Here is a 21164-nt window from a genome sequence, read left to right as displayed (position 1 = left end):
TTCTGCTCTAACATGAGTGACATTCTTAGACCCTTATATAATTTATTAAAAAAGGACGTCGATTGGGTGTGGAGCAGCGATTGCGATATTGCTTTTAATAAAATCAAGAAAGTGTTGAGCAGCGCGCCCGTGCTGGCGCACTACGACCCGGCACTGCCGCTGGTGCTGTCGGTCGATAGCAGCGCGTACGGGCTCGGCAGCGTGCTGGCGCAGCGCGGCAAAGATGGCCGCGAGCGTCCGATCAGCTGCGCCTCGCGCACACTCAGCGCGGCCGAGCAAAACTACTCGCAGCTGGACAAAGAAGCTTTAGCTATTGTTTTTGGGGTAACAAAACACCATCAGTTTTTGTATGGCAGACACTTTACACTTCGAAGTGACCATAAACCTCTTAGTTACATCTTTGGTAAAAATAAAGGCATTCCTGTAACAGCTGCGAGTAGATTACAGCGTTACGCTGTTACGTTGTCGGCTTATGATTTTAGTATCGAATTTGTAACATCCGCACAGAATTGCCAAGCCGATGCGCTGTCTCGTCTTCCTTTGCTCTCGACTGGCAATCGAGCTGAAAGAGAGGATGAGGCAGGCAGTTATCTAAATTTCATTCAGGGAAGTTTCCCACTCAGTTTTAAAGATATTAAAACTGAGACCGCGCGAGACCCAGTTTTGAGTAAAGTTATAGGCTACGTTATGTTCGGATGGCCGAAAGTTTTGAGTGATGATACCTTAAAGCCATTTTTCATTCGCAAAGACAGCATTCATGTTGATCAAGGCTGTTTACTATGGGGTTACAAAATTATAATACCCATGACCTTGCAAAGCGGAATTTTAAAGGAAATTCACGAGGGGCATCCGGGGATCATTAAAATGAAACAAATTGCTCGTAATTATGTTTGGTGGGCGACACTTGACGCAGATATCGAACGAACGGCGCGCGAATGCGACGCATGCCGCGCGGTCCGCCCGGCACCGGCGCCGGCGCCGCTACACTCGTGGCCGTGGCCCGAGGAACCCTGGTCGCGCTTAAATGTTGATTGGTTAGGGCCTTTTAACAATAAATATTACTTGATCGTTATTGACGCGCACTCCAAATGGATAGAGGCAGAGAAAGTCAACAATACTTCTGCATCAACAGTTATATCGTGTTTTAGGAGAATGTTTGCGCGTTTCGGACTGCCTAAACGGGTGATTTCTGACAACGGACCACCTTTCAGTTCCCTCGAACTGAGGACATATTTTGAGCGAAATGGCATAAAACAAACCCTAACTCCGCCCTATCATCCAGCGAGTAATGGGGCCGCAGAGAACGCCGTGCGCTCCGTGAAACGAGCCTTAAAAAAGGCAGACATTGAACGCGAAGACGCAGAAACTGCCCTGTGTAGATTTTTGTTCACTTATCGCAACACGGAGCACAGCACAACCGGACGAAAGCCAGCGGTCGCGCTGCTGGGACGACGACTACGTGGGCGCCTAGACTTGCTGCGGCCTGACGCTAGTGAGGTCGTGCGCGAGCACCAGCTCGCCAGTGAGCAGCGCCGGCCGGCGCGCCTTCGCCAGGCTACCGTCGGAGACCCGGTCATCATCCGAGATTACACGAAGCATAATCGAAAATGGACGGAAGGGGTGGTTATAGACCGTCAAAGTCCCGTATCCTATTCTGTAAAAACTGGAGATGGCCAGGTACACAAACGGCACATTGACCAAATGTTACAGGATAAACGCAAGTCTCGGTTTTCTCTTGCTAAAGTCCAACAGTCGGCGGTTAACGATGACGAACAACGTGAAGTCATCGAAAAAGAGAGCACCGTGCATGAATGGCAGCTTGCAGAAGAGGAACCGGAGTCGCACTTGTCTCCTGTTAGAAATCCAGTTCCAAACGCCGACTGTAGAATAGGGCCCTCCTCGCCGCAAGAGGTTGAAGGTCGAACAAGACGACAGGCAGCTTTGCGTTGTATAGAAAAATTACAGAAAACTAAAATATGATCTATTGAGTAACTAAAACACTCCGCAAATAACTTCAATTCGTACCTTTGTACCTATTAGTATATAGTACCTAATTATATAGTTTTAGTATTCCGTAATAGTTATTACTAAATACCTAATAGTAAATAAAGTGATGTACCTATGTTAATTGCTTATATGTGTCGAAGCACTTGAACTTCATTCATAAATTAGATTATCGATAAGGAAAATCCTGTATAAACATAAATAATTGAGCATCTGTTTGCAATAAGGTTTACGAATGGTTGGTGTGGCTTATCAAACCTTAGTAGGTAAAACTTTATGTTAAGATAACACTTTTTTGAAAATGTATGTTAAATCGTTATTTTTACAACATAATATGTATGATACTTTGGTGGATCTTTGTTAATTACATAATTGAATACCTACTTCTGTCCCGATACATATATTGTTCATTATGTATTTGTCCAACTTGAATAGCCGTGTCCTTTAAATTAATTAAAGTGAACATGATCTGACACGATTTCATAGCTTGTGTTAGTTTATAAATCCTATATCTCATTTAGGTATAAGTTATTATTGTGAAATGAGAGGGAGGTGTTACGTAGGGTAGATTCATAAGTATGTCGGTAGTTGTACATTTGAAATAAATCAGTCTGCTACGGATCTCGATCTTTGATTTATCTAACACTTTCTTGAGGTGTGATTTACTATAAATATATATACACGACAGCGCCACTTTTCTCTGTCCTGCCTTTTTTCTCTACAATTCAGTCTGTGATTAGGTTCAGCAGTTTTACAATATCACGCTGTCCAACCTTTTTTTTACTTATTAAAATGGTATTGTTCCAGGAGCGAGCAATCCTTCACCCGAACAGTCCAGTCAGTGTCCTCCGTGGGTGCTCTCGCTGTGCCCTGGGACGCGGCCGAGGCCCGAGCGGCTCTCCCAACGGCCCTGGGAGTCGCTGGTATCCCTGCCTTGGTTATAACGGACGCGGCAGGGAAGGTGCTGACAGCAAATGGGAGACAGCATTTAGCTGCAGATCCTTTGGGATTGGTAAGAATGATTAAGTACTGCAGAAAATTCTTCTACTGGTGCCTTAAGGTGCTAGTGATCTTGGGAGTCACTGACGCCCGAGGAGCTCTTCCTACGGCCCTGGGAGTCGCTTTCCCTGCCTTAGTCATAACGGACGCGGCAGGCAGGAAAGGTGCTGTGCTCCCTGCAAACGGCAGGCAGCATTTAGCTGCAGATCCTTTGGGATTGGTAAGCATGATTATTCCAGAATTTTTTTTGCTAATGCTTTATGCTGGTGATCTTGGGAATCGGCCCTGGGTGTCGCTGGAATCCCTGCCCTGGTCATCACTGACGTGACTGAAAAAAATGAAAATGAAATATTTATTTTTCAAGTAGGCATATTACAATGCGCATATGACGCTGCAGGGAAGGTGCTCACTGCGAATGGAAGACAGAATTTTGCTGCTGATCCTTTAGGATTGGTAAGCTTGATTACTGCAGAAAAATGTTCTAGTGCCTTGAGGTGCTGGTGATCTTGATAATCACTGAAGCCCGAAGAGCTCTCCCGACGGCCCTGGATGTCGCTGGTATCCCTGCCCTGGTCCTCACTGAGGCGGCAGGGAAGGTGCTGACTGAAAATGATTTATAAATGTGTGTTCCCTGGGTTGCTGATGGTTCTGTCAGTCGCAGAAACGCGGTCGGCTCTTCCAGCAGCTCTAGGCTTCGTTGAAATCCCTATTTTAGTAATCACGGACGCAACAGGCAAGTTGGTGTCTGCGGACCGGAGAGGCTCTTTAATTTAACCTGAGTACAAAATATTCTTAGGAATTATCCAATGGTATTGATATTGATAAGACCGTACGAAAACAATTTTATTTCGGATAAAAAATCCGTAGCTGTTAGTACTAACATATATATACATTTAACTTTCAGAATAGTATTAGTGGAATTGGAATTACAGACTAATTATTAAACCTAGATATTTATTTATTTTGCTACAACGTGGAGTTTTGTTTTGTCCAGTGCTTTAACAGAGGGGAGTCCCATCTATCCAACAACGCCATCATGATGTTGTTAGTACTGCCTCGCCAGCGGCTTAGTGAAGAGGCAACCCGTCGACTTGTGCCTCCGCAAACATGCCGGATGCACTACATACACTACAGTGCCGAGGCAGCCCCATCAGCATCCTGAAAGCGTTGTTGTACTGCACACGCAGGTCGCTCCGCGCGTCGCGTATTAGCTACTCCACAGGCTGTACGTGTAGAAAGATTGGCAGCATGCGCGGATCCAGGGGGAAGGGGGGTTGGCATAGGGGTCATGACCCCCCTGGAGTCTAGGTTAGCCATACAAATAGACCTCGTGACCCCCCCCTGGGGCCTGGGCCTTTACCACATGACCCTCCCCCCCGGGCACGAAGCTGGATCCGCGCTTGACTGGCAGTAAGCTTTATCACTTGTTTCTCGTAGATAACAGTTTGATAACTGGTTTTGTATGAGGATAAAGAGTTCTTCTTAGCCAACTGGGTTAACACTATGTATAGGACACATGCAGCATCACTGCAGCATACATAAGTATATGATATTGTTTGTGTTCATCACAAGATATGAAACTGACGTAGAGCAAGAGGTGCGTAAATTGTCGCGTACCAAAAATATAAAAGTTAATTTCCGTCCATTGTCAAAAATAGAGGAGCATTGCACAAGACACCAGGCCGTTACTATATTTAATAAATTACCTCCAGATTTGAAAACTATTACTAAGTACAATGTATTCAAATACAAATTGAAACAGTTTTTATTGAAAGGGTGTTTTTATTCCATAGAGGAAATATTTGATATTTGATTTTAATATGTCTTAAGTGTTGATTTGTCTGTTTTTGTGTAGTTTTAAGTATTTGTTCCTTTTTCTTTTCATGTACCTACTATTTTGTATGTTCAGACACAATGCTATATTGTTCATGAATAAAGTACTATGACTATGACTATGTTTGCAGAACTTCCCTTGGGCACAGCGGCCGGTATCGGTGTTGACAGAACAGGCGTTGCTGAAGATGGCGCGACATCCCGCCGTCGTCTTATTCATTGGTGAGCTTTAGACGCAGTTGTAAACAATTCTTCGATAAAATAAAATGTGGTTTTCCATACCTAAAGATCTTTATACAATTAACATAAGGGCCCTTTAGTTTTGGATAAACACAAATTGTCTTCTTATCGTTAATCCGGACACCACAACACGAGCAATTAAAGCCTAACCAGAAATAAATGTGAGTGTACACGGGAAAACGTCCCACTTTGTCACACATACACATACAATCACGCCTGTATCCCATAAAGGGGTAAGCAGAGCACATGAAACTACTAAAGCTTCAGTGCCACTCTTCCCACTCCCACTCCCACCCACTTTGTCGATTGCTATAAAGCCGATTTGTCAGTTTATTCATATAAAGATACAAATAAATCTCGCCTTAATGGTAACAGCCAAAGTGGTACATTTTACTAAACACACCCACAAATATATGACTACTAGCTTTTGCCAGCGGCTTCGCACGCGATAGAAAGAGACAAAAAGTAGCCTATGTCACTCTCTATCCCTTCAACTATCTCCACTTAAAAAATCACGTCAATTCGTCGCTCCGTTTGGCCGTGAAAGACGGACAAACAAACAGACACACACACTTTTTTTGCCATTTATAATATTATAGTATGGATTAAGAGGGCGCTGTTGTTCTGATGTAGGCGGTGACAGTTGATGATGAAAATAGTTCTATAACGAAATTCCACAAATGGCGCGTATATTTCTGTTCAGGCTTTATAAAAATGATTGATATTGCCAAATTTCCAATGGCTCAGACGTTGCAACGCATGTAGTAGCATAGGTAATATTAAAATCAAAATATGCCGTTGAGCTTCCAGTTCTTGGGCTAGGTACGCACTACGAGTGCCTGGCCAGCCGCACAGCGGGTAGGAATGTATGAAATCGGAGTCGCAAACACTGCGTACGCACTATGCGGCCTGTCGCAACCGCACGCGGCTGGCCGCTTTATTCATTACATAGCCTTAAGTAAGACATTCATCCACAGACGATGAAGACTCCGAGATCGAGTTCGCCGAATCCGTCCTGACGCCTTCAGCAGAGTCCTATTACGAGGAATGCAGCATCCAGTTCCCAGGGTTCTGCCCCTATCAAACCTCTTCCGATGATGACACCATGGACTTTGACTACCCCACGTCTAGAGCTCACAAGATTAAGAAGAAGCCGTTTAAACACGTCATGTTTTACATAGGTAAGTATCAGGATCTCTCCCAATGAGATCATTAACAATCGAATTTATTATGTTGCGGGTATATACACACTATAGGATGCTATTTATCATGCGGATATATACCTTACTTCAAAGATTAAAACACCTCTCCCCCTATCTATGATAGTGTCTTTTGATCGTCGGCTTCGGGCACAGTCAACGCTACAAAAAATATTACAGTTGCACCAACGTTACGTCGAACAGTGGCCAAAGTATTGACTAATCTGTGTAACTAAATTCTGTTCTGACGTTCTGGAGACGCTAGTCTCTATTACATTACGATACAAGTACGGAAAAGAGAAAGCTCGAAACGCGTGGATATAAATTAAAATAGGTACTACCGAAGGAAGTCAAAGAAGTGTTTTCAATCGACACGATTGACGAATTTCCACTTCGCACGTGTATTGTATGGGGGCGTTCCATGAGAATGTCGCGTACACTGACAACCTTTCATGACTTGGTTAACCAATCGGAAGTATTCTCAAGCTTTACGGATTTGATTGATATAGCTGCCATACAAGGCAAAAGCATGTCGTAAGCGACTTTCTCGTGGAATGCCCCTATGGCTTGCCACAGACAGTCTTAAAAATTCATAATCTTAAAAAAAAATTGTATGCAATCTGACAGTTCAAACTGACACTGACAAGACACTGACAGATCTGTCAGTGTCAATTTGCATACAATTTTTTTTAAGATTATGAATTTTTAAGACTGTCTGTGGGAAGCCTATGACGTTTTCAGTAGATAAATAACATGGCTCTTTGCAGTTTCGAATTAGGCACATAAAGTACCACTCTTCGCACTAGTACTATAATACAGTTCATAATATGATGTACTGTAAAGGATCTTAATACCTAAACGAACTGCACCCTATTTCCAGGCATAGACGGCACGGAAGCCGCCGACATGCTCCGCGAGCACGTTGGTCTCGACGACGCCGTCCCACTGCTCACCGCCGTCGACTTCCCGAAACGGCGCGCCGCCACCATGCGCGTCGGCGCCGCGATCACAGCTGACTCTACTCAACACTTCTTAGATGCTTACCTTAGCGGCCAGGCCACGTATGTGCCGCTACAGCCACAGACCGATAAATGTTAAACTAGTGTTGCCATATGAAAATATCTCTTCCAACGCTGTGGACTTCCCAACGGCGCGCCGCGACCATGCGCGTCGGCGCCGCGATCACAGCTGACTCTACTCAACACTTCTTAGATGCTTACCTGAGCGGCGAAGCGACGTATGTGCCGCTACAACCACAGACCGATAAATGTTAACTGTGTGACTATAGGTACCAAATGCCAAGATTTCGTCTACTTCGATTTCCTTAGGGGGAAATTTAAGCTCGGAACACACTACGCGGACGTCCGTCGTAAAACGACCGCGACCGCGACCTATCAGTGTGCACGGAACAAAAGATCCAGCGAGCCAGATTTCAATCGGACGTCCATGCGCTCAAGGCCACGTCCGCGTCCGTCGACCGATAGTTTGCACGGTTATGTGTATTTCCATTGTCCAGATTCCCGTCCGCGGTCGATTTACGACGGACGTCCGCGTAGTGTGTTCCGAGCTTTAAATTACACTCGGCGGTCCGTTCTGCGTCTTACGACTTGCGTCCCTTCTGTGTATTTTACCCCTTTATTTAGAGGGTGCGCCCACGGGCGACTTTTCGAAGCGACTTTTTTGTCGCGACCATGGGCTAGTATGAAAGTGCGCTCACGAAGCGACGCAACTTTTCATACAAATACGTAAGTCGCCGAGCAACTTTGTCGCCCGTGGGTGCGCACCCTTAAACGACGCGCGCCAGCCTGCCACTATGCGTTTCGGCGCTAGTGTCATGGACATGCACATTATGCACATAATACTTTCTGGATGCCTCTACAACCACAGAGCGATTACAGTTAATAGTAAAATTGATAATACCATCTTAAAGTCTAAATAAATTCCTCACGCTAATAAAGAAGGCGGAACACCATCAAAAAAAAATATTCTATTATATTCTATCGGCGTCTCTACCGCCAACTCCAACGAACCACCCTATACAAATTCTTCGTCATTCCTCAAAATTAACTAAGACAAAGATTAAACAGCATGGAAATATAACGGAATTAAACAACTGATTACTGGAAAACCCTCGGCAAAGCTAATCAAATAAGCCCCTTACACCCGGACAATCAGCCGGTGATGCATTCAGGCGCAGAAATAGGTTGCCAAATCACCCTCAAAAGGGGCTTCACCGCACACATTTTTTCCTTTAGTGGCGAAAAATGGAACTAAACAACTCCCATACAACTCTTTAGCAATTTTGCGATGACAGCGCCATGGTAGCCCGCTAAAATAAGTTTGTTCGACTATGAAAGATCTTCCCATTGTAGTTTAGCCCTAAGGGTTACAATTCCAGTTTATCACATTCAATTACTGTAATTTAAGATTCAATGCAGCCGCTGGTTGTATTCAATTATGCAAAAGAAATATAAGTTAAATGTCACATTCGAATTAATTCAAGATTTAGGTACTTAGGACATTTAACAAGATTGTAATGCCTAGGGACATCTTTAATAAAGACAAGGACTTTGACTCTAATCAATAGTTATTACACGCTAGAAATGTTTTTATTAGAGATTCAGTATTACGTAATACGTAAGTAGAAAATAGCAGTGTTTTAAATAGTTTTCTAGAGATTCAGGATTTAAAAGAATCAGTTTGGAGTAGTCACGTAGAATGCGATAATTTTAATAAATGTTGTAGTTTTATTTCATAAGTTTTGTATTTTTGTAAAACTGTGATCATTTGTTTTTATGAAAATAAAATAATTACGCTCATAAAATATGTTTTTTTTTTACCTGAAGTCAGGGTAATATTTTTACTACTACCACCCTGAAGATGACATTTCCTCGCTGAAGTTGCCACAAGAAAATAAGTACAAGCATTACTACACGTAAAAATATTTTAGTAAAAACGGGAAATGGTCAAATCTCTAGTTCTTTATAAATTCGGAAAAATTCAATGTATTATAAAATACTTGAATATTGTTGTTTTATAACACAAGTATTTAATGTTTTTTAAGAAAATAATTCAACTTACTAAAATATTTTTTGTCTGTACTGGTCTGTACGTGAACAGCAAGGTTTAGTAGAAGCGAAATAGTAGAAATTACCAATTTTCTATGGCAACACTTTTCTCACGACGCCGCCGACGCCATTATTGTGAAATCACAAAATTGTGTTTTTGAAAATAAATTTCACGTGTATTTAGCGTGAAAAACTTAAAAACACAGTAACCGTAATATAACTAATCAGTAAATCATGGCTGACAATGACGATCTTTTGGACTACGAAGACGAGGAGCAGGCAGAGCAGCAAACCGCCGACGGAGCGACAGAAGCGGCGCCAAAGAAAGAGGTTAAGGGATCCTACGTATCTATTCACAGTTCCGGATTCAGAGATTTTCTGTTAAAACCCGAAATATTGCGAGCTATAGTCGACTGCGGTTTCGAGCATCCGTCAGAAGTGCAGCATGAGTGTATTCCGCAAGCCGTACTCGGTATGGATATTCTTTGCCAAGCAAAGTCTGGTATGGGTAAGACAGCTGTGTTTGTCTTAGCGACGCTTCAACAGATCGAGCCGTCGGAAAACCATGTGTACGTGCTTGTTATGTGCCACACTCGCGAGCTCGCGTTCCAAATCAGCAAAGAGTACGAGCGTTTCTCTAAATATATGGCTGGCGTGCGAGTGTCTGTGTTCTTCGGTGGTATGCCGATCCAAAAGGACGAGGAAGTGCTGAAGACCGCCTGCCCGCACATCGTCGTCGGCACGCCGGGCAGAATCCTGGCGCTAGTCAACAGCAAGAAGCTTAACCTGAAGCACTTGAAACACTTCATCCTGGATGAATGCGACAAAATGTTAGAGTCACTTGACATGAGAAGAGATGTCCAGGAGATCTTTAGGAATACACCCCATGGAAAACAAGTGATGATGTTCTCCGCTACATTGAGCAAGGAAATCAGGCCGGTTTGCAAGAAGTTCATGCAAGATCCTATGGAGGTTTATGTAGATGACGAAGCTAAGCTGACATTGCATGGTCTGCAGCAGCACTATGTTAAACTAAAGGAGAATGAGAAGAACAAGAAACTGTTTGAACTGCTGGATGTACTGGAATTTAACCAAGTAGTGATATTTGTGAAGTCTGTGCAGCGCTGCATAGCTCTAGCTCAATTACTGACCGACCAGAACTTCCCTGCTATTGGAATCCATCGCAACATGACCCAGGACGAGCGTCTTTCCCGCTACCAACAATTCAAGGACTTCCAGAAGAGAATCCTTGTAGCAACAAATCTGTTTGGACGAGGTATGGATATTGAGCGAGTCAATATTGTCTTCAATTATGACATGCCTGAGGACTCTGACACATACTTGCATCGTGTGGCGCGCGCCGGCCGATTTGGTACCAAAGGCCTGGCTATCACCATGGTGTCTGATGAAGGTGATGCTAAGATCCTGAATGAAGTCCAAGACCGCTTTGATGTCAACATTACCGAGCTACCCGAAGAGATTGAGTTATCTACCTACATTGAGGGACGATAGATTTAACTTTCCATTCCGTATACCAATTCTGTAATTACCTAATGATAACTGTTTTCCTCACTGCAGTGACTAGATTAAGCTGTTTGGTTTGTAAAAGTTGCATCTACCTGAGTGTAGGGCCCTAGGGTCAAATACCTTTAAATTGCTAATATAGAATTAAGTAAATAAAGTTAATTAAAGTGACATTTGATATTGTGACTTCTGGCTATTATTCAATCACATCCCTAGTTGAAATTTGTTACATTTAGGAATTGTATCAGCTTACATAAAAGATCAAGAATCTTGCACGAGTTTGTGTAAAGCCGCGTATCGACTGCGCGCGGCAAATCATCGAACATTGGCTCGCGCGGCGGCCGCGCAATATGGGGACGATCATTGGCGCGCTCGAACGAACCAGTTCGTGTCGGTTTTTGGTGGCGCGGCAAAGGAGCGTCAGTGTGTTGTGCGTGCGCAATTGGGACGGACCTAAATGAATGTTTGGTCACGGATCGCCTGCCGCGCGCCGCTGCCGCGCTATTAAAATGTTGAGCTTTAAATTGGCTCGCGCACCAAAACGCAGGTTTGGCGCGGTTGAACATGGCTCGCGCGGCAGCCGCCCGCAGTCGATACGCGGCTTTAGATTAGATACAGTAAGAATTACCAAAATGTGACTAATTTTGCTAACTGGACCTCCACCCTCATCCAATTTAAAACCAAACCTAAACATTAAAAAGAACCCAAATCAAGAACCTCCTCCTTTTTTGTTAGATAAAAAACAAACAATATTTTAGTACATCATATATTTTCATTAAAAAGTCATCGTCATAATATCAATTAGTTAAAACCAAGAGCATTAAATAGATTTCAGGATTATTACAAAAACAATAAAAAATTAGATATGGAACATCAATTTTAATAATAGCACTATTAGCCTACCTTCCTGAACACTACTACTTAGGTACCAATGGTACCATTCTTTTGGTATAAATAAGCAAGTTATTTATAATGATAAAACTTAATTACTAACATGTGTAGGTGATAATTATTACTTGACACCTAAGAATGTAAAACAATTAAAAGAAACAAGGGTATTCAAACAGCTTTGGTATTTATTGCTATAAAAGTAGGTATTGGTACAAAACGATAAATCAACATAAACTTAACATGAACAGGAGGATGACTCATGATGAGTACTCATTTACATAGTAACAAAACACCTAAGCCTCATTAAACTTAAATTACAGTATAATTAATGACCTTTATACTCAATTTTCTTATCATAAAAGGTTTTTTCATGGGTGAATCTGGTTATCAGATCTAAAGCCCATTTAGGCTGATCGCTGGGCACCATATGACCAGCATTCCTGATCATGATCTCAACAAGTTTACCAGCTTGTTTAACATAGCCGGCAATCTCCCCATCCACTCGCCAGATGTAGCGCTTAGCTGTCTTATACTCATCTGCACCGGTAAAGTTCAGGTTTTGCAAGTAGTTGAGAGTCAGTGGATATGCGACTATGATGTCTAGCTGTCCGTTGTAAATGACACAGTAATAGTGGTCTAGCAGCTCAGAGACCCATGGAGCAACCGACTTCATAACATCTTGTTTCAAATGCTTTTCTACTTCCTTTCCATCATTGAATGGCATGTCTCCGACATGGATTTCTTTACGGACATCACTCTTCTGAATCATGGGCCCGAAGTCATCTCCAGTCTCTGAACTCCTATAATCTTTGGAGTGCAAGTAGTTGAAATAAAAGTTAAAACCAGTGACATTGTAGAAGTAGCTTTTGCCTTCAATTAAGTCTCCATTCAGAAGTGTGTCGAAGGTATCAAAAGCTTCATCCCATTGGTTATTATGAATGTAGCTTCTAGCTTTGGCTTCATAATCCTCAAAAACCTTCTGAGAGTTCCTATCGATGAGGCCAATTTGGTACAAATATTTGCTGTAAATAAGCTGGTGCTCTGGATCGCTTAAACCATTGCCAATGGTGATACCCTTCAGGTTGATTTTGGTTTCGGCTGTAGGATTTTTCTTGTGAATAGTATAAGCAAGCGCCGGTACATACTTCCCTCCGTAAGACTCACCAGTTACAAAGAATTTATTCTGCTGCAGCTCCGGGAAGAGTTTAAAGAACTGAGTCAGTGTAGAGTATAGATGCTCACCAACTTGTGTCTCATCAGTGCAGTAGCCTTCCGGGTGTTTAGTAAAGCTAAACCCAGTGCCGACAGGGTTGTCGATATAAATAACATGGTGATTCAAAGCCCAATTGTACTTCCTTCGCTCAAACTTGTTGTTTCTCACGCGAACCGGACCGTTTTCCGTGAACAAACCGTACAGAGAGGTCGCGCCGGGGCCGCCCTGCAGCCACACGATGACCGGCGCCAGCTCCTTGTTGGGCGACATGCTCGGGAAGTACCAGAAGAACTGGTTCGAGTCATAAGTCTTGTTGACAGTGATGTACCCTGCATAGCTCTTGATTCGCAAACTTTCTGTGAACGGCACGCGCGCCAACCGCCTGCCTTCAGTAATGTTCCCGCTTTCGATGAACGGAGTCAGGAACAGCGGCTTGCCGGGGTCTCCGCCGTCCTTTTCCCCCAGTTTCAGCTCTGGATAACGATGGAAAAAGCATTGAGAATAAGCTATCGCTTGAACAAGTAAAATCACTCTCAGAAACCTTGCCATTCTGAAAGTCTATAAACTACTGAGTGACCGTAACAAAGCGACTAATTAATATTATTAAATACCGCTTGCCGCTTTGATAACGCAAAACTTCATGTTGACATATTCATGAATATGACCGTTTAGAAATAGTACCGTAGGCAAGAATCTTATATACATGGATGTTCCACGCCGAACATTACTTTGAAGCCAGAAAATTTGACCTTGAATTACGTCACGCCGGTCTTGCATCTCTTTCTTTAGGGTGTCCATGATTAAGCATACATTAGGGATATCCCGCGGAATTTGACGTATTACATCTCTCGACACAGGCTTAAAACCTTTGAACCTCCGTTTTGACAATATTCTCAGCTTGATATGATATTGATATGTGTTAAAATGTCAAATATTAATATTAGCGCCATCTATCTGAGCGTACCTACCCCAAAGGTGTATCGCCATCTAGCTCACCGTACCTTTTTCTGTATGGTTTTGAGGTACGTTTTTTTCTTAGACTTTATCTGTCCATACGGAGTTACATAAGTATTTGTCTTTTACTAACTGACACCTGTGGTTATTAAAGGTCACTTTAAACCATCACAATAATATTTTGGTAGTAACTACTGGGAAAACTAATCCCAGTAGCTATCAACCCCCGGTGTGGTAATTAACAATGTGGGGGAAATTCCAGTAGTTAGGACAGGTAAAAACTTGGTGGTAACTAGTGGGAATAGCCACAAAAATATGAGGGAAGTATTTGTCAATGGGGAAATAATGAAATACTAGGACGTTTTAAAACAGTATCTTTATTTTTAAGCGCCGCCCCAAATCTCAAGGAAGGTGGTTCTCAATTCGTACGTATTTCAATTCTCTTCGCATGTATATATGTATCTCAATTTAATGTTTATGCCACGATATATCCGTCGTTACTGGACTGATTTTTAAAATTTCTTTCTGTGTCATAATCTTCAGGCTTAAAGTGCAAATCTGCAAATTGTCGAACGCTCTGAAACATTTCCTTTTATCGGTACAATCGACAGCCAACAGCCAATGCTGCCTCCTTCCTTCATCTTTTGGAACACTGAAAAGTTTAATATTATTCATGTTAATTGTAAAGACATAAATTATATAAAGTTGGTATTATTATACTGTGATATGAACTATGAACATAGAAACCGTACCAAGTTGATAGATTTAGCTCCATTCAATAAGAGTAAATACCATGCAAGAAAAAAGATTGGTCACCCTAGTCGTAAAACCACACATAGCATTATTTTTCTTTAAAGGTCATATTTATCGTTCTAAACCTATTCGTGGGAATTTTGATATAATTTGAGACAATGAAAACAATATAATGATAAGAACTAACCAAGATTACAAGCAAAATAGAAGAAAATTTATTGCCAGTGAGGTTTATGAACATTTTGGTAAAATAAGTACTTACTTGTGAAATTTTACGTCGGATTTCGGTTTCCATTTACTTCCACAATGGTTCACTATGCAATACATAGCTCAGAACTTAAGTAAATCGTCGAAAAACGTTTATTTTGCAAAATAAATCTCTGAATCGGTGAATGAATTTTGACAATTCTGACATATCGGGCATATTTTTTTATTATTAGTGTTCCCATAGTACGCAGGAGGTAAATACCGGAGAAATAAGGTTTTTGATTGAGTTTTTTTTTTGTATAATACAAAGAAAAGTAAGTCAATTTGATTGAAGAATGTTTTATACGTTTTTTTTATTAACTTATCTGGCAATACATCACAGTGTTGGAATGAGATAGAACATAGGAGTAAAGGTGAATGAACCTGGCTTCAACTCATTGGTCGGCACGCACTATCCAGAGATATATATAAAATTCTTGACCGTAGGCTGTAGTTGGGCTGTAGGTTATCAGTGAAGTGAAGTTATTTTTAAATTGGATTATATTTTGTAGTTCTAGCTTCAGGGCAGAAATTATAAAAGTTGCACTATCTCGCATAATTGTAAAGTGATGTTAAATTGTTAATATTTAGTTTTAATCAAATTTGCAATAAGATCAAACTTATTATAGTCATCATTAACCGACTTTTTTTGAAGTTCAATAAATTGTCTTCATTACTTTCTCTGTGGAAGAAGAGGAAGATGACACATTTGTTTTGTAAAACTTTCAAAGCTTGTTGTAAGATCAAATTCCAATAAGTACTAAAATAAACATTTTAATAATTAGGTTTCACGTTTTTCACGTGAAAATGGATTCTTCAGTCGACATTTTTGGGCAACATGCAACAGCGCCAGTCAGTAGCACTGTTCAAGTGTTCAGTGTTCAACAAACTACTTATGTTCCCGGAAATGGTAAGTACTTGCGGGATATACAGGATGGAAATTAAACAAGGTCTCAATTAAATTAATAACTACTATTTAGTAAAAAAAAACTGATATTTATATTGATAATAAGATTACTAAAGTTTACATTTCAAAGTTTACCTTGGTGGACATTAAACACCTGTAGGCGTAATGCCATTTTTATTTTTATTGTGGCTGGAGTAATGTTCAGCAAGGTGTTAAATGAACGCTAGTGTGCATCTGGCTATCTTCTTTGCCCTCAGCGTTGATTTCAAATTACAAAGTAGGTATCTGTCGAAGGTATGGTACATATTTTTTTCTGATTAAAACCCATTCCGTGACTGATTCTCGTGATCATGTCAAAGGCACGTTTAGGCTGGTCTGTAGGCATGTAGGTAATGAGTGGCGTCCAGTACAAATATGTCCGTCAAGAGGCCTGCTCGCCACACGCACCCTGCCAGCTTCCCGTCCACTCACTCATATTGCTTTGCAGACTTGTAGACCTCGGCGCCAGTGAAATTGAAATGGTTCCGCAAAAAATCCACAATACCAGCGTAAGGCACTGTAGTATCATTTTCTCCCCCATAAAGAACTACTGGATAGTGGTCTAATATTTCCGATAGCCACGGCGCAATGGTATGGCAAAATTCAGTCTTCATGTAATTATATGTTATACAGTACAATTAACCTCAAAGTATGATAAGTCTCCAACATGGATTGCTTTCCGTACACTGTTGTTCCCCACAGACAGTCTTAAAAATTCATAATCTTAAAAAAAAATTGTATGCAAATTGACAGTACACTGACAGATTGTCAATTTCCACATTTTTTTTTTAAGTAATTCGTATTCGTCGTTAATCCCAAGAGATTGAATACAAACCGGATTACAAGGTCCTTCTGTCGATGTTAAGTTGTGAATAATATTGCGTGTTTTTATTATATTTTCATGTGCTAAAAGATCTTGTTTCACTTCAGAATTAGCCCGGAAACGCGCCTGGCTATCGGGATGCATCTAAGCCCCTCCAATAATTAGCCCTTTAAGGTTCACTTTATTCTTTTTAGTTGAGTTTTTCTTAAGAATTGTGTGAGCGAGAGCTGGGATGAATTTTCCGGCTTGTGACTCTCTGGTGATAAATAATTTGTTTTGCTGCAACTCCGGAAATAATTGAAGAAACTGAGTCAGAGTAGAGTAGAGCTCCTCACCGACCTGCGTGTTGTCTGTACAGTATCCATCTTTTTGTTTGGTGAAGCTAAATCCCGCGCCTACGGGGTTGTCTATATAGATAACGTGATGGTTTAATGCCCAGTGGTACTTTCGGCGTTGATAATACCCGTTTCTGATTAATATAGGTCCGTTTTCATCAAATAAACTTTTCAAAGAAGAAGATCCCGGTCCACCTTGTAGCCATACTAATACAGGTGCCTCTTCCATATCCTGGAAGATGCTAGGAAAGTACCAAAATAACTGGTTTGAATCGTATATCTTATTGACGGTGAAGTTTTGACGGCGTAGCTTTCAATGTGTATAAACTGTCGTTCAACTTAACGCGTGACAGCCGCCTGGCCTCTGTGAGTTCATTTCTTTCGACATATGGAGTCGGAACAGGGGCTCACCGGGGTCCTCAGGATAGCGCGCGGCTGCAAGTACCTCCATGTTATATTTGAGCAAAAATATCCACAGCAGATACATCATTGCAATAGAAGGCATAACGTTTTGGATCAAATGAAACAAGACCTGATCTGCATGATTTAAATATGCGCCTCAAGGTACTAATTTGTACTATATTAATATTACCTATTGTTCAGCTAAATTATTTTTTATTGCCTGCATTATGATATGAGTACCTACCTACTTTACACTAGAATATGAGCACCACGCAATTAACCGTGCGATACCTACGACCTATGAAGAATAGGTAGTTTTAATCTTACTAATAAAATAATGATATGATCCAGACTAGAACTCTAAATCTAAACAAACACTCAGACAACTTTCCTAGTATTTACAAATATGAACCGTATACAGACATTTTGGATACGCTCAAGCTTATTAAGCTGCTCCTCGGTGAGATCGAGATATGCAACGTCCGCGTAATCCAAAATGTAGCTAGAGCAATTTTGGTAGGAATGGGAAGAAAGTTTCGTAATCTTCTAAGCGAGCCAACCGCCGCGAACATCTTCCTGCTGACCTCGCCCACCTGATATCCACGATAAGGTACTATCCATGATGAGGCCTAGGTTTTTAACCTGCTGTGAGTAAGGAATCAAAACGCCATTAAAATAGATAGGTGGGAGTTGGTTAAAGTCTAGCCTTGGCAAAGTTTTGGGCTACCTATTATAATGGATTGTGTCTTAGAAGGATTAACTTGTAGTTCTCCACCTTTTTCTCCAAGTCGCTATTCATCTTACAGATAACAGTCGCGAGATCACCAGTAACGCCCTGCGAATAGATCTGAAGATCATCGGCATATAGTTGATAATGTGATGTAAGGTTACATGTAATCGAATTAATAAATATGGAGAACAGTAAAGGAGACAATACTCCGCCTTGCGGAACGCCAGCCAACGTGTTGCACCAGGAGGAAAGGGAATCATTGTCGACGACCCGTTAAGTAGCTACGGAACCAACGGTATTAAACGCGTTGCTAAAATCTAACAGCGTCAATACCGTCAATTTTTGATCATTCATCCCCGCCCGGATGTCGTCAGTGATCTTCACGAGTGCAGTAGCCGTACTATGACCAGGACGGAAACCAGATTGGAAGGGATTCAAAAGATTATTTATATTAAGATACGAAGTAAGCTGCTGGTGAACAAGACGCTCAAGAACCTTAGACAGGAAAGGGAGAATAGAGATGGGACGATAATCTGCAAAAGAAGAAGGATTAGACTTTTTGGGAATAGGAACGATACAGGCGTCCTTCCAAAGTGAAGGAAAGGAGCTTAGAAATGGAGTTATTAAGAATGACGGAAATGACAGAATAAGTTCAATGATAGGAAGGATCATATTACGTAATACAATCGACCCCAACGGCATTAGATGCTATGGATAGTATTTTTTAATATCACTGTCAACGAAAGGAAGAAGAGAGAAGGGAGACGAGTATTTACCCGACCACCGTGCCAATGTTGAGTCTGCTGTTGGAAACTTTTGCTTGGGCATCATTGCTATGTCTCCAAGACGTCACGGGAGCGCGCTTACTCGTGACGGACAACCCGGGGCCAGGAGAGCCTTTATTCCTGACGCCGTATATCGAGCGCGGCGACATCAAGGAAGCGAGGCGTCTAGCACGAGTTACGGTCAACGACAGCTTAAACGTAGAGAGCTACGCGGGCTTCTTCACAGTCAACAAGGCCTACGATTCGAACCAATTCTTCTGGTACTTCCCGAGTATGTCCTCGGACAAAGATAAAGCTCCCGTGCTCGTGTGGCTGCAAGGCGGCCCGGGAGGGTCATCACTCATCGGTTTATTCTGCGAAAACGGACCCATTAAATTAGTGAACGGGCAATTCGAGCGCAGGAAATATGGCCTGGGCTTCGCCGCGAGATAGACTACCCGTCCTTATGTCATTAATACAGTTAGAAGAAGACGTGGCATCTATCTCGCGGCGACATACTCCCGCGGCCATCATGTGCTAGGCCTACAGGAAATATCACTGGGCTTTAAATCATCATGTCATTTATATTGACAACCCCGTAGGCGCAGGGTTCAGTTTCACCAATAATGAGAAAGGGTATTGCACAGACGAGACACAGGTCGGTGAACAACTATACTCCACTCTAACACAGTTCTTCCAACTGTTCCCAGAGCTGCAGAAAAATGATTTTTTCATCACGGGTGAATCGTACGCCGGAAAGTTTGTCCCGGCACTCGCTTACACTATAATGAAGAAAGAGTCCACGGCAAAACTTAAAGTAAACCTTAAAGGACTTGTTATTGGTGGGGCTTGGATAAATCCTGAAAGTCAACAAAATTGGGATCAGTTCAACTGCAGCGACGTAAACGAACGTAAACAACTATTCTCGGCGAAGGCTACAATAAAAAGCCATAAGAGAGAAAAATGGTTCCAAGGGAATGTTTGCGAATTCCTTCCAGACCTATCTAATGCTACAAGGAAAGCTATTCATGTCGGGGACTTGTCATATTCTGAATTTAATAACCATGTGTTCGATAAAATGTCCGACGATTTCTGTGAATCTATGGCTCCCTGGTTGTCGGAAATAGTAGAGGTCTATCCGGTCACTCTTTACGGTGGTCAAAATGACACTATAGTACACTACGACGGTATTGTAGACTTTTTGCGGAATCATTTCAATTTCTCTGGCGCGGATGAGTACAGGTCCGCGAAGCAGTACGAGTGGCGGGTGGGCGGCGCGCCGGCGGGCTGCGTGCGGCGCGCGCGGCGACTCACGGAGCTCCTGGTGCTAGACGCGGAGCACCTCGTGCCGCGAGACCAGCCCGAGCGCGCCTGGGACCTCATCACGAGGGTCACGAGCGGGAAGGGATTTGAGCAGGAAGAAATCTGCTCAACGCCGACAGGAATGTAGCTGATGGTGATGACTGAAACTGGTGCTGTGGTTAGTCTAGTGTCTACATGTATTTAGAGTTTGAAAATATAGGCTCTTCAATGACATCTTACAATTTATTTGCATATTTATTATTTTCATTATTATACAAAATATACCTATACGCATGTACTTATAATAAATAACCCTAAATACAATACAGCCTAGCAAAAAAGGAGTAGAAATGTAATCCCAGGACCAAAATGTTACACTGTTTTTATACTCATACTAAAGCGACTGTTCACCATCCAATCCAGAGGATAAACTAAGCCCTATTGGGAGTAGCCCGGTTCCCTCACGATGTTTTTCTTCTCCAAAAAGTGCAAATAGCCAAATACTAAATGACATTTTGTGCATAAGTTTCGAAAAGCTTACTGGTACGGGCCAGGATTTGTACCCACAACTTCCAGATCGAAAGTTGCACGCTCTTACCGTTAGCCACCAGGCCCCGTAGCCGAATGGCATTTCTCCGACGCCAAACGAAAGCGATACGCCGCTGGCTCTGTCGCGCCAATATGCAAGCGCGATAGAGATAGATATCTACTAGCGCTTCGTTTCGTGAGCGTTTCGTGAGCGATTGTGCCATTCGGCTAGCCACCCTGAGCTTCTTACAAATAACAGTAATAGTTAACAGCTTAATTAATTTTAAGCTTCATCAACTTGGGCAAAAAAGGGCAAGATCCGCTCAGTGTACCCCTTACATTTCATTAAAGTGTCAAATGGCCTCTACATGTTGGCTTCTGATCCGCGCACGCCTCCCAAAGGTCCGGAA

The 21164-nt window shown here is 42.1% G+C and overlaps 4 protein-coding genes across 4 annotated transcripts in view; 3 read left to right on the top strand and 1 right to left on the bottom strand.

Annotated features, from left to right (window-relative positions):
• LOC125236325 (nucleoredoxin-like) overlaps nt 1–7609 on the top strand; it is a 97438-nt gene extending 89829 nt beyond the window's left edge. Inside the window, exons 4-7 of the mRNA XM_048143079.1 lie at nt 2812–3016; nt 4968–5058; nt 6054–6257; nt 7156–7609. Of these exons, the coding sequence (XP_047999036.1) occupies nt 2812–3016; nt 4968–5058; nt 6054–6257; nt 7156–7373 (718 nt within the window). The 3' untranslated portion in view covers nt 7374–7609. The remainder of the gene's footprint in view (nt 1–2811; nt 3017–4967; nt 5059–6053; nt 6258–7155) is intronic.
• Nucleotides 7610–9443: 1834 nt separating this feature from the next.
• On the top strand, nt 9444–11053 carry LOC125236400 (ATP-dependent RNA helicase WM6). The gene has a single exon (XM_048143189.1). The coding sequence runs from the start codon at nt 9578–9580 to the stop codon at nt 10853–10855; it is 1278 nt and encodes a 425-aa protein (XP_047999146.1). The 5' UTR covers nt 9444–9577; the 3' UTR covers nt 10856–11053.
• An 872-nt stretch (nt 11054–11925) lies between these two features.
• Nucleotides 11926–13644, bottom strand: LOC125236401 (venom serine carboxypeptidase). The gene has a single exon (XM_048143190.1). It carries the CDS (start codon nt 13518–13520, stop codon nt 12084–12086), a length of 1437 nt encoding a protein of 478 aa, XP_047999147.1. The 5' UTR covers nt 13521–13644; the 3' UTR covers nt 11926–12083.
• Nucleotides 13645–15762: 2118 nt separating this feature from the next.
• Nucleotides 15763–20470, top strand: LOC125236795 (venom serine carboxypeptidase-like). Its single transcript, XM_048143722.1, has 3 exons — nt 15763–15834; nt 18907–19346; nt 19474–20470. The coding sequence occupies exons 1-3, from the start codon at nt 15763–15765 to the stop codon at nt 20372–20374; spliced, it is 1413 nt and encodes a 470-aa protein (XP_047999679.1). The 3' UTR covers nt 20375–20470.
• Nucleotides 20471–21164: the final 694 nt, after the last annotated feature.

This window comes from Leguminivora glycinivorella, chromosome 19 (genome assembly GCF_023078275.1).
Source record: "Leguminivora glycinivorella isolate SPB_JAAS2020 chromosome 19, LegGlyc_1.1, whole genome shotgun sequence".
In the NCBI taxonomy this organism is placed as follows: Eukaryota; Metazoa; Arthropoda; class Insecta; order Lepidoptera; family Tortricidae; genus Leguminivora; species Leguminivora glycinivorella.
This window is presented reverse-complemented; position numbering and strand designations above follow the sequence as displayed.

Coding starts and splice junctions, on each gene's coding strand:
- LOC125236400 (XM_048143189.1), top strand. CDS start 9,578: ATGGCTGACAATGACGATCTTTTGGACTACGAAGACGAGGAGCAGGCA.
- LOC125236401 (XM_048143190.1), bottom strand. CDS start 13,520: ATGGCAAGGTTTCTGAGAGTGATTTTACTTGTTCAAGCGATAGCTTAT.
- LOC125236795 (XM_048143722.1), top strand. CDS start 15,763: ATGCAACAGCGCCAGTCAGTAGCACTGTTCAAGTGTTCAGTGTTCAAC. Junction 15,835..18,906: donor TACTTATGTTCCCGGAAATG/GTAAGTACTTGC, acceptor TGTCAACGAAAG/GAAGAAGAGAGAAGGGAGAC. Junction 19,347..19,473: donor AACGGGCAATTCGAGCGCAG/GAAATATGGCCT, acceptor CTAGGCCTACAG/GAAATATCACTGGGCTTTAA.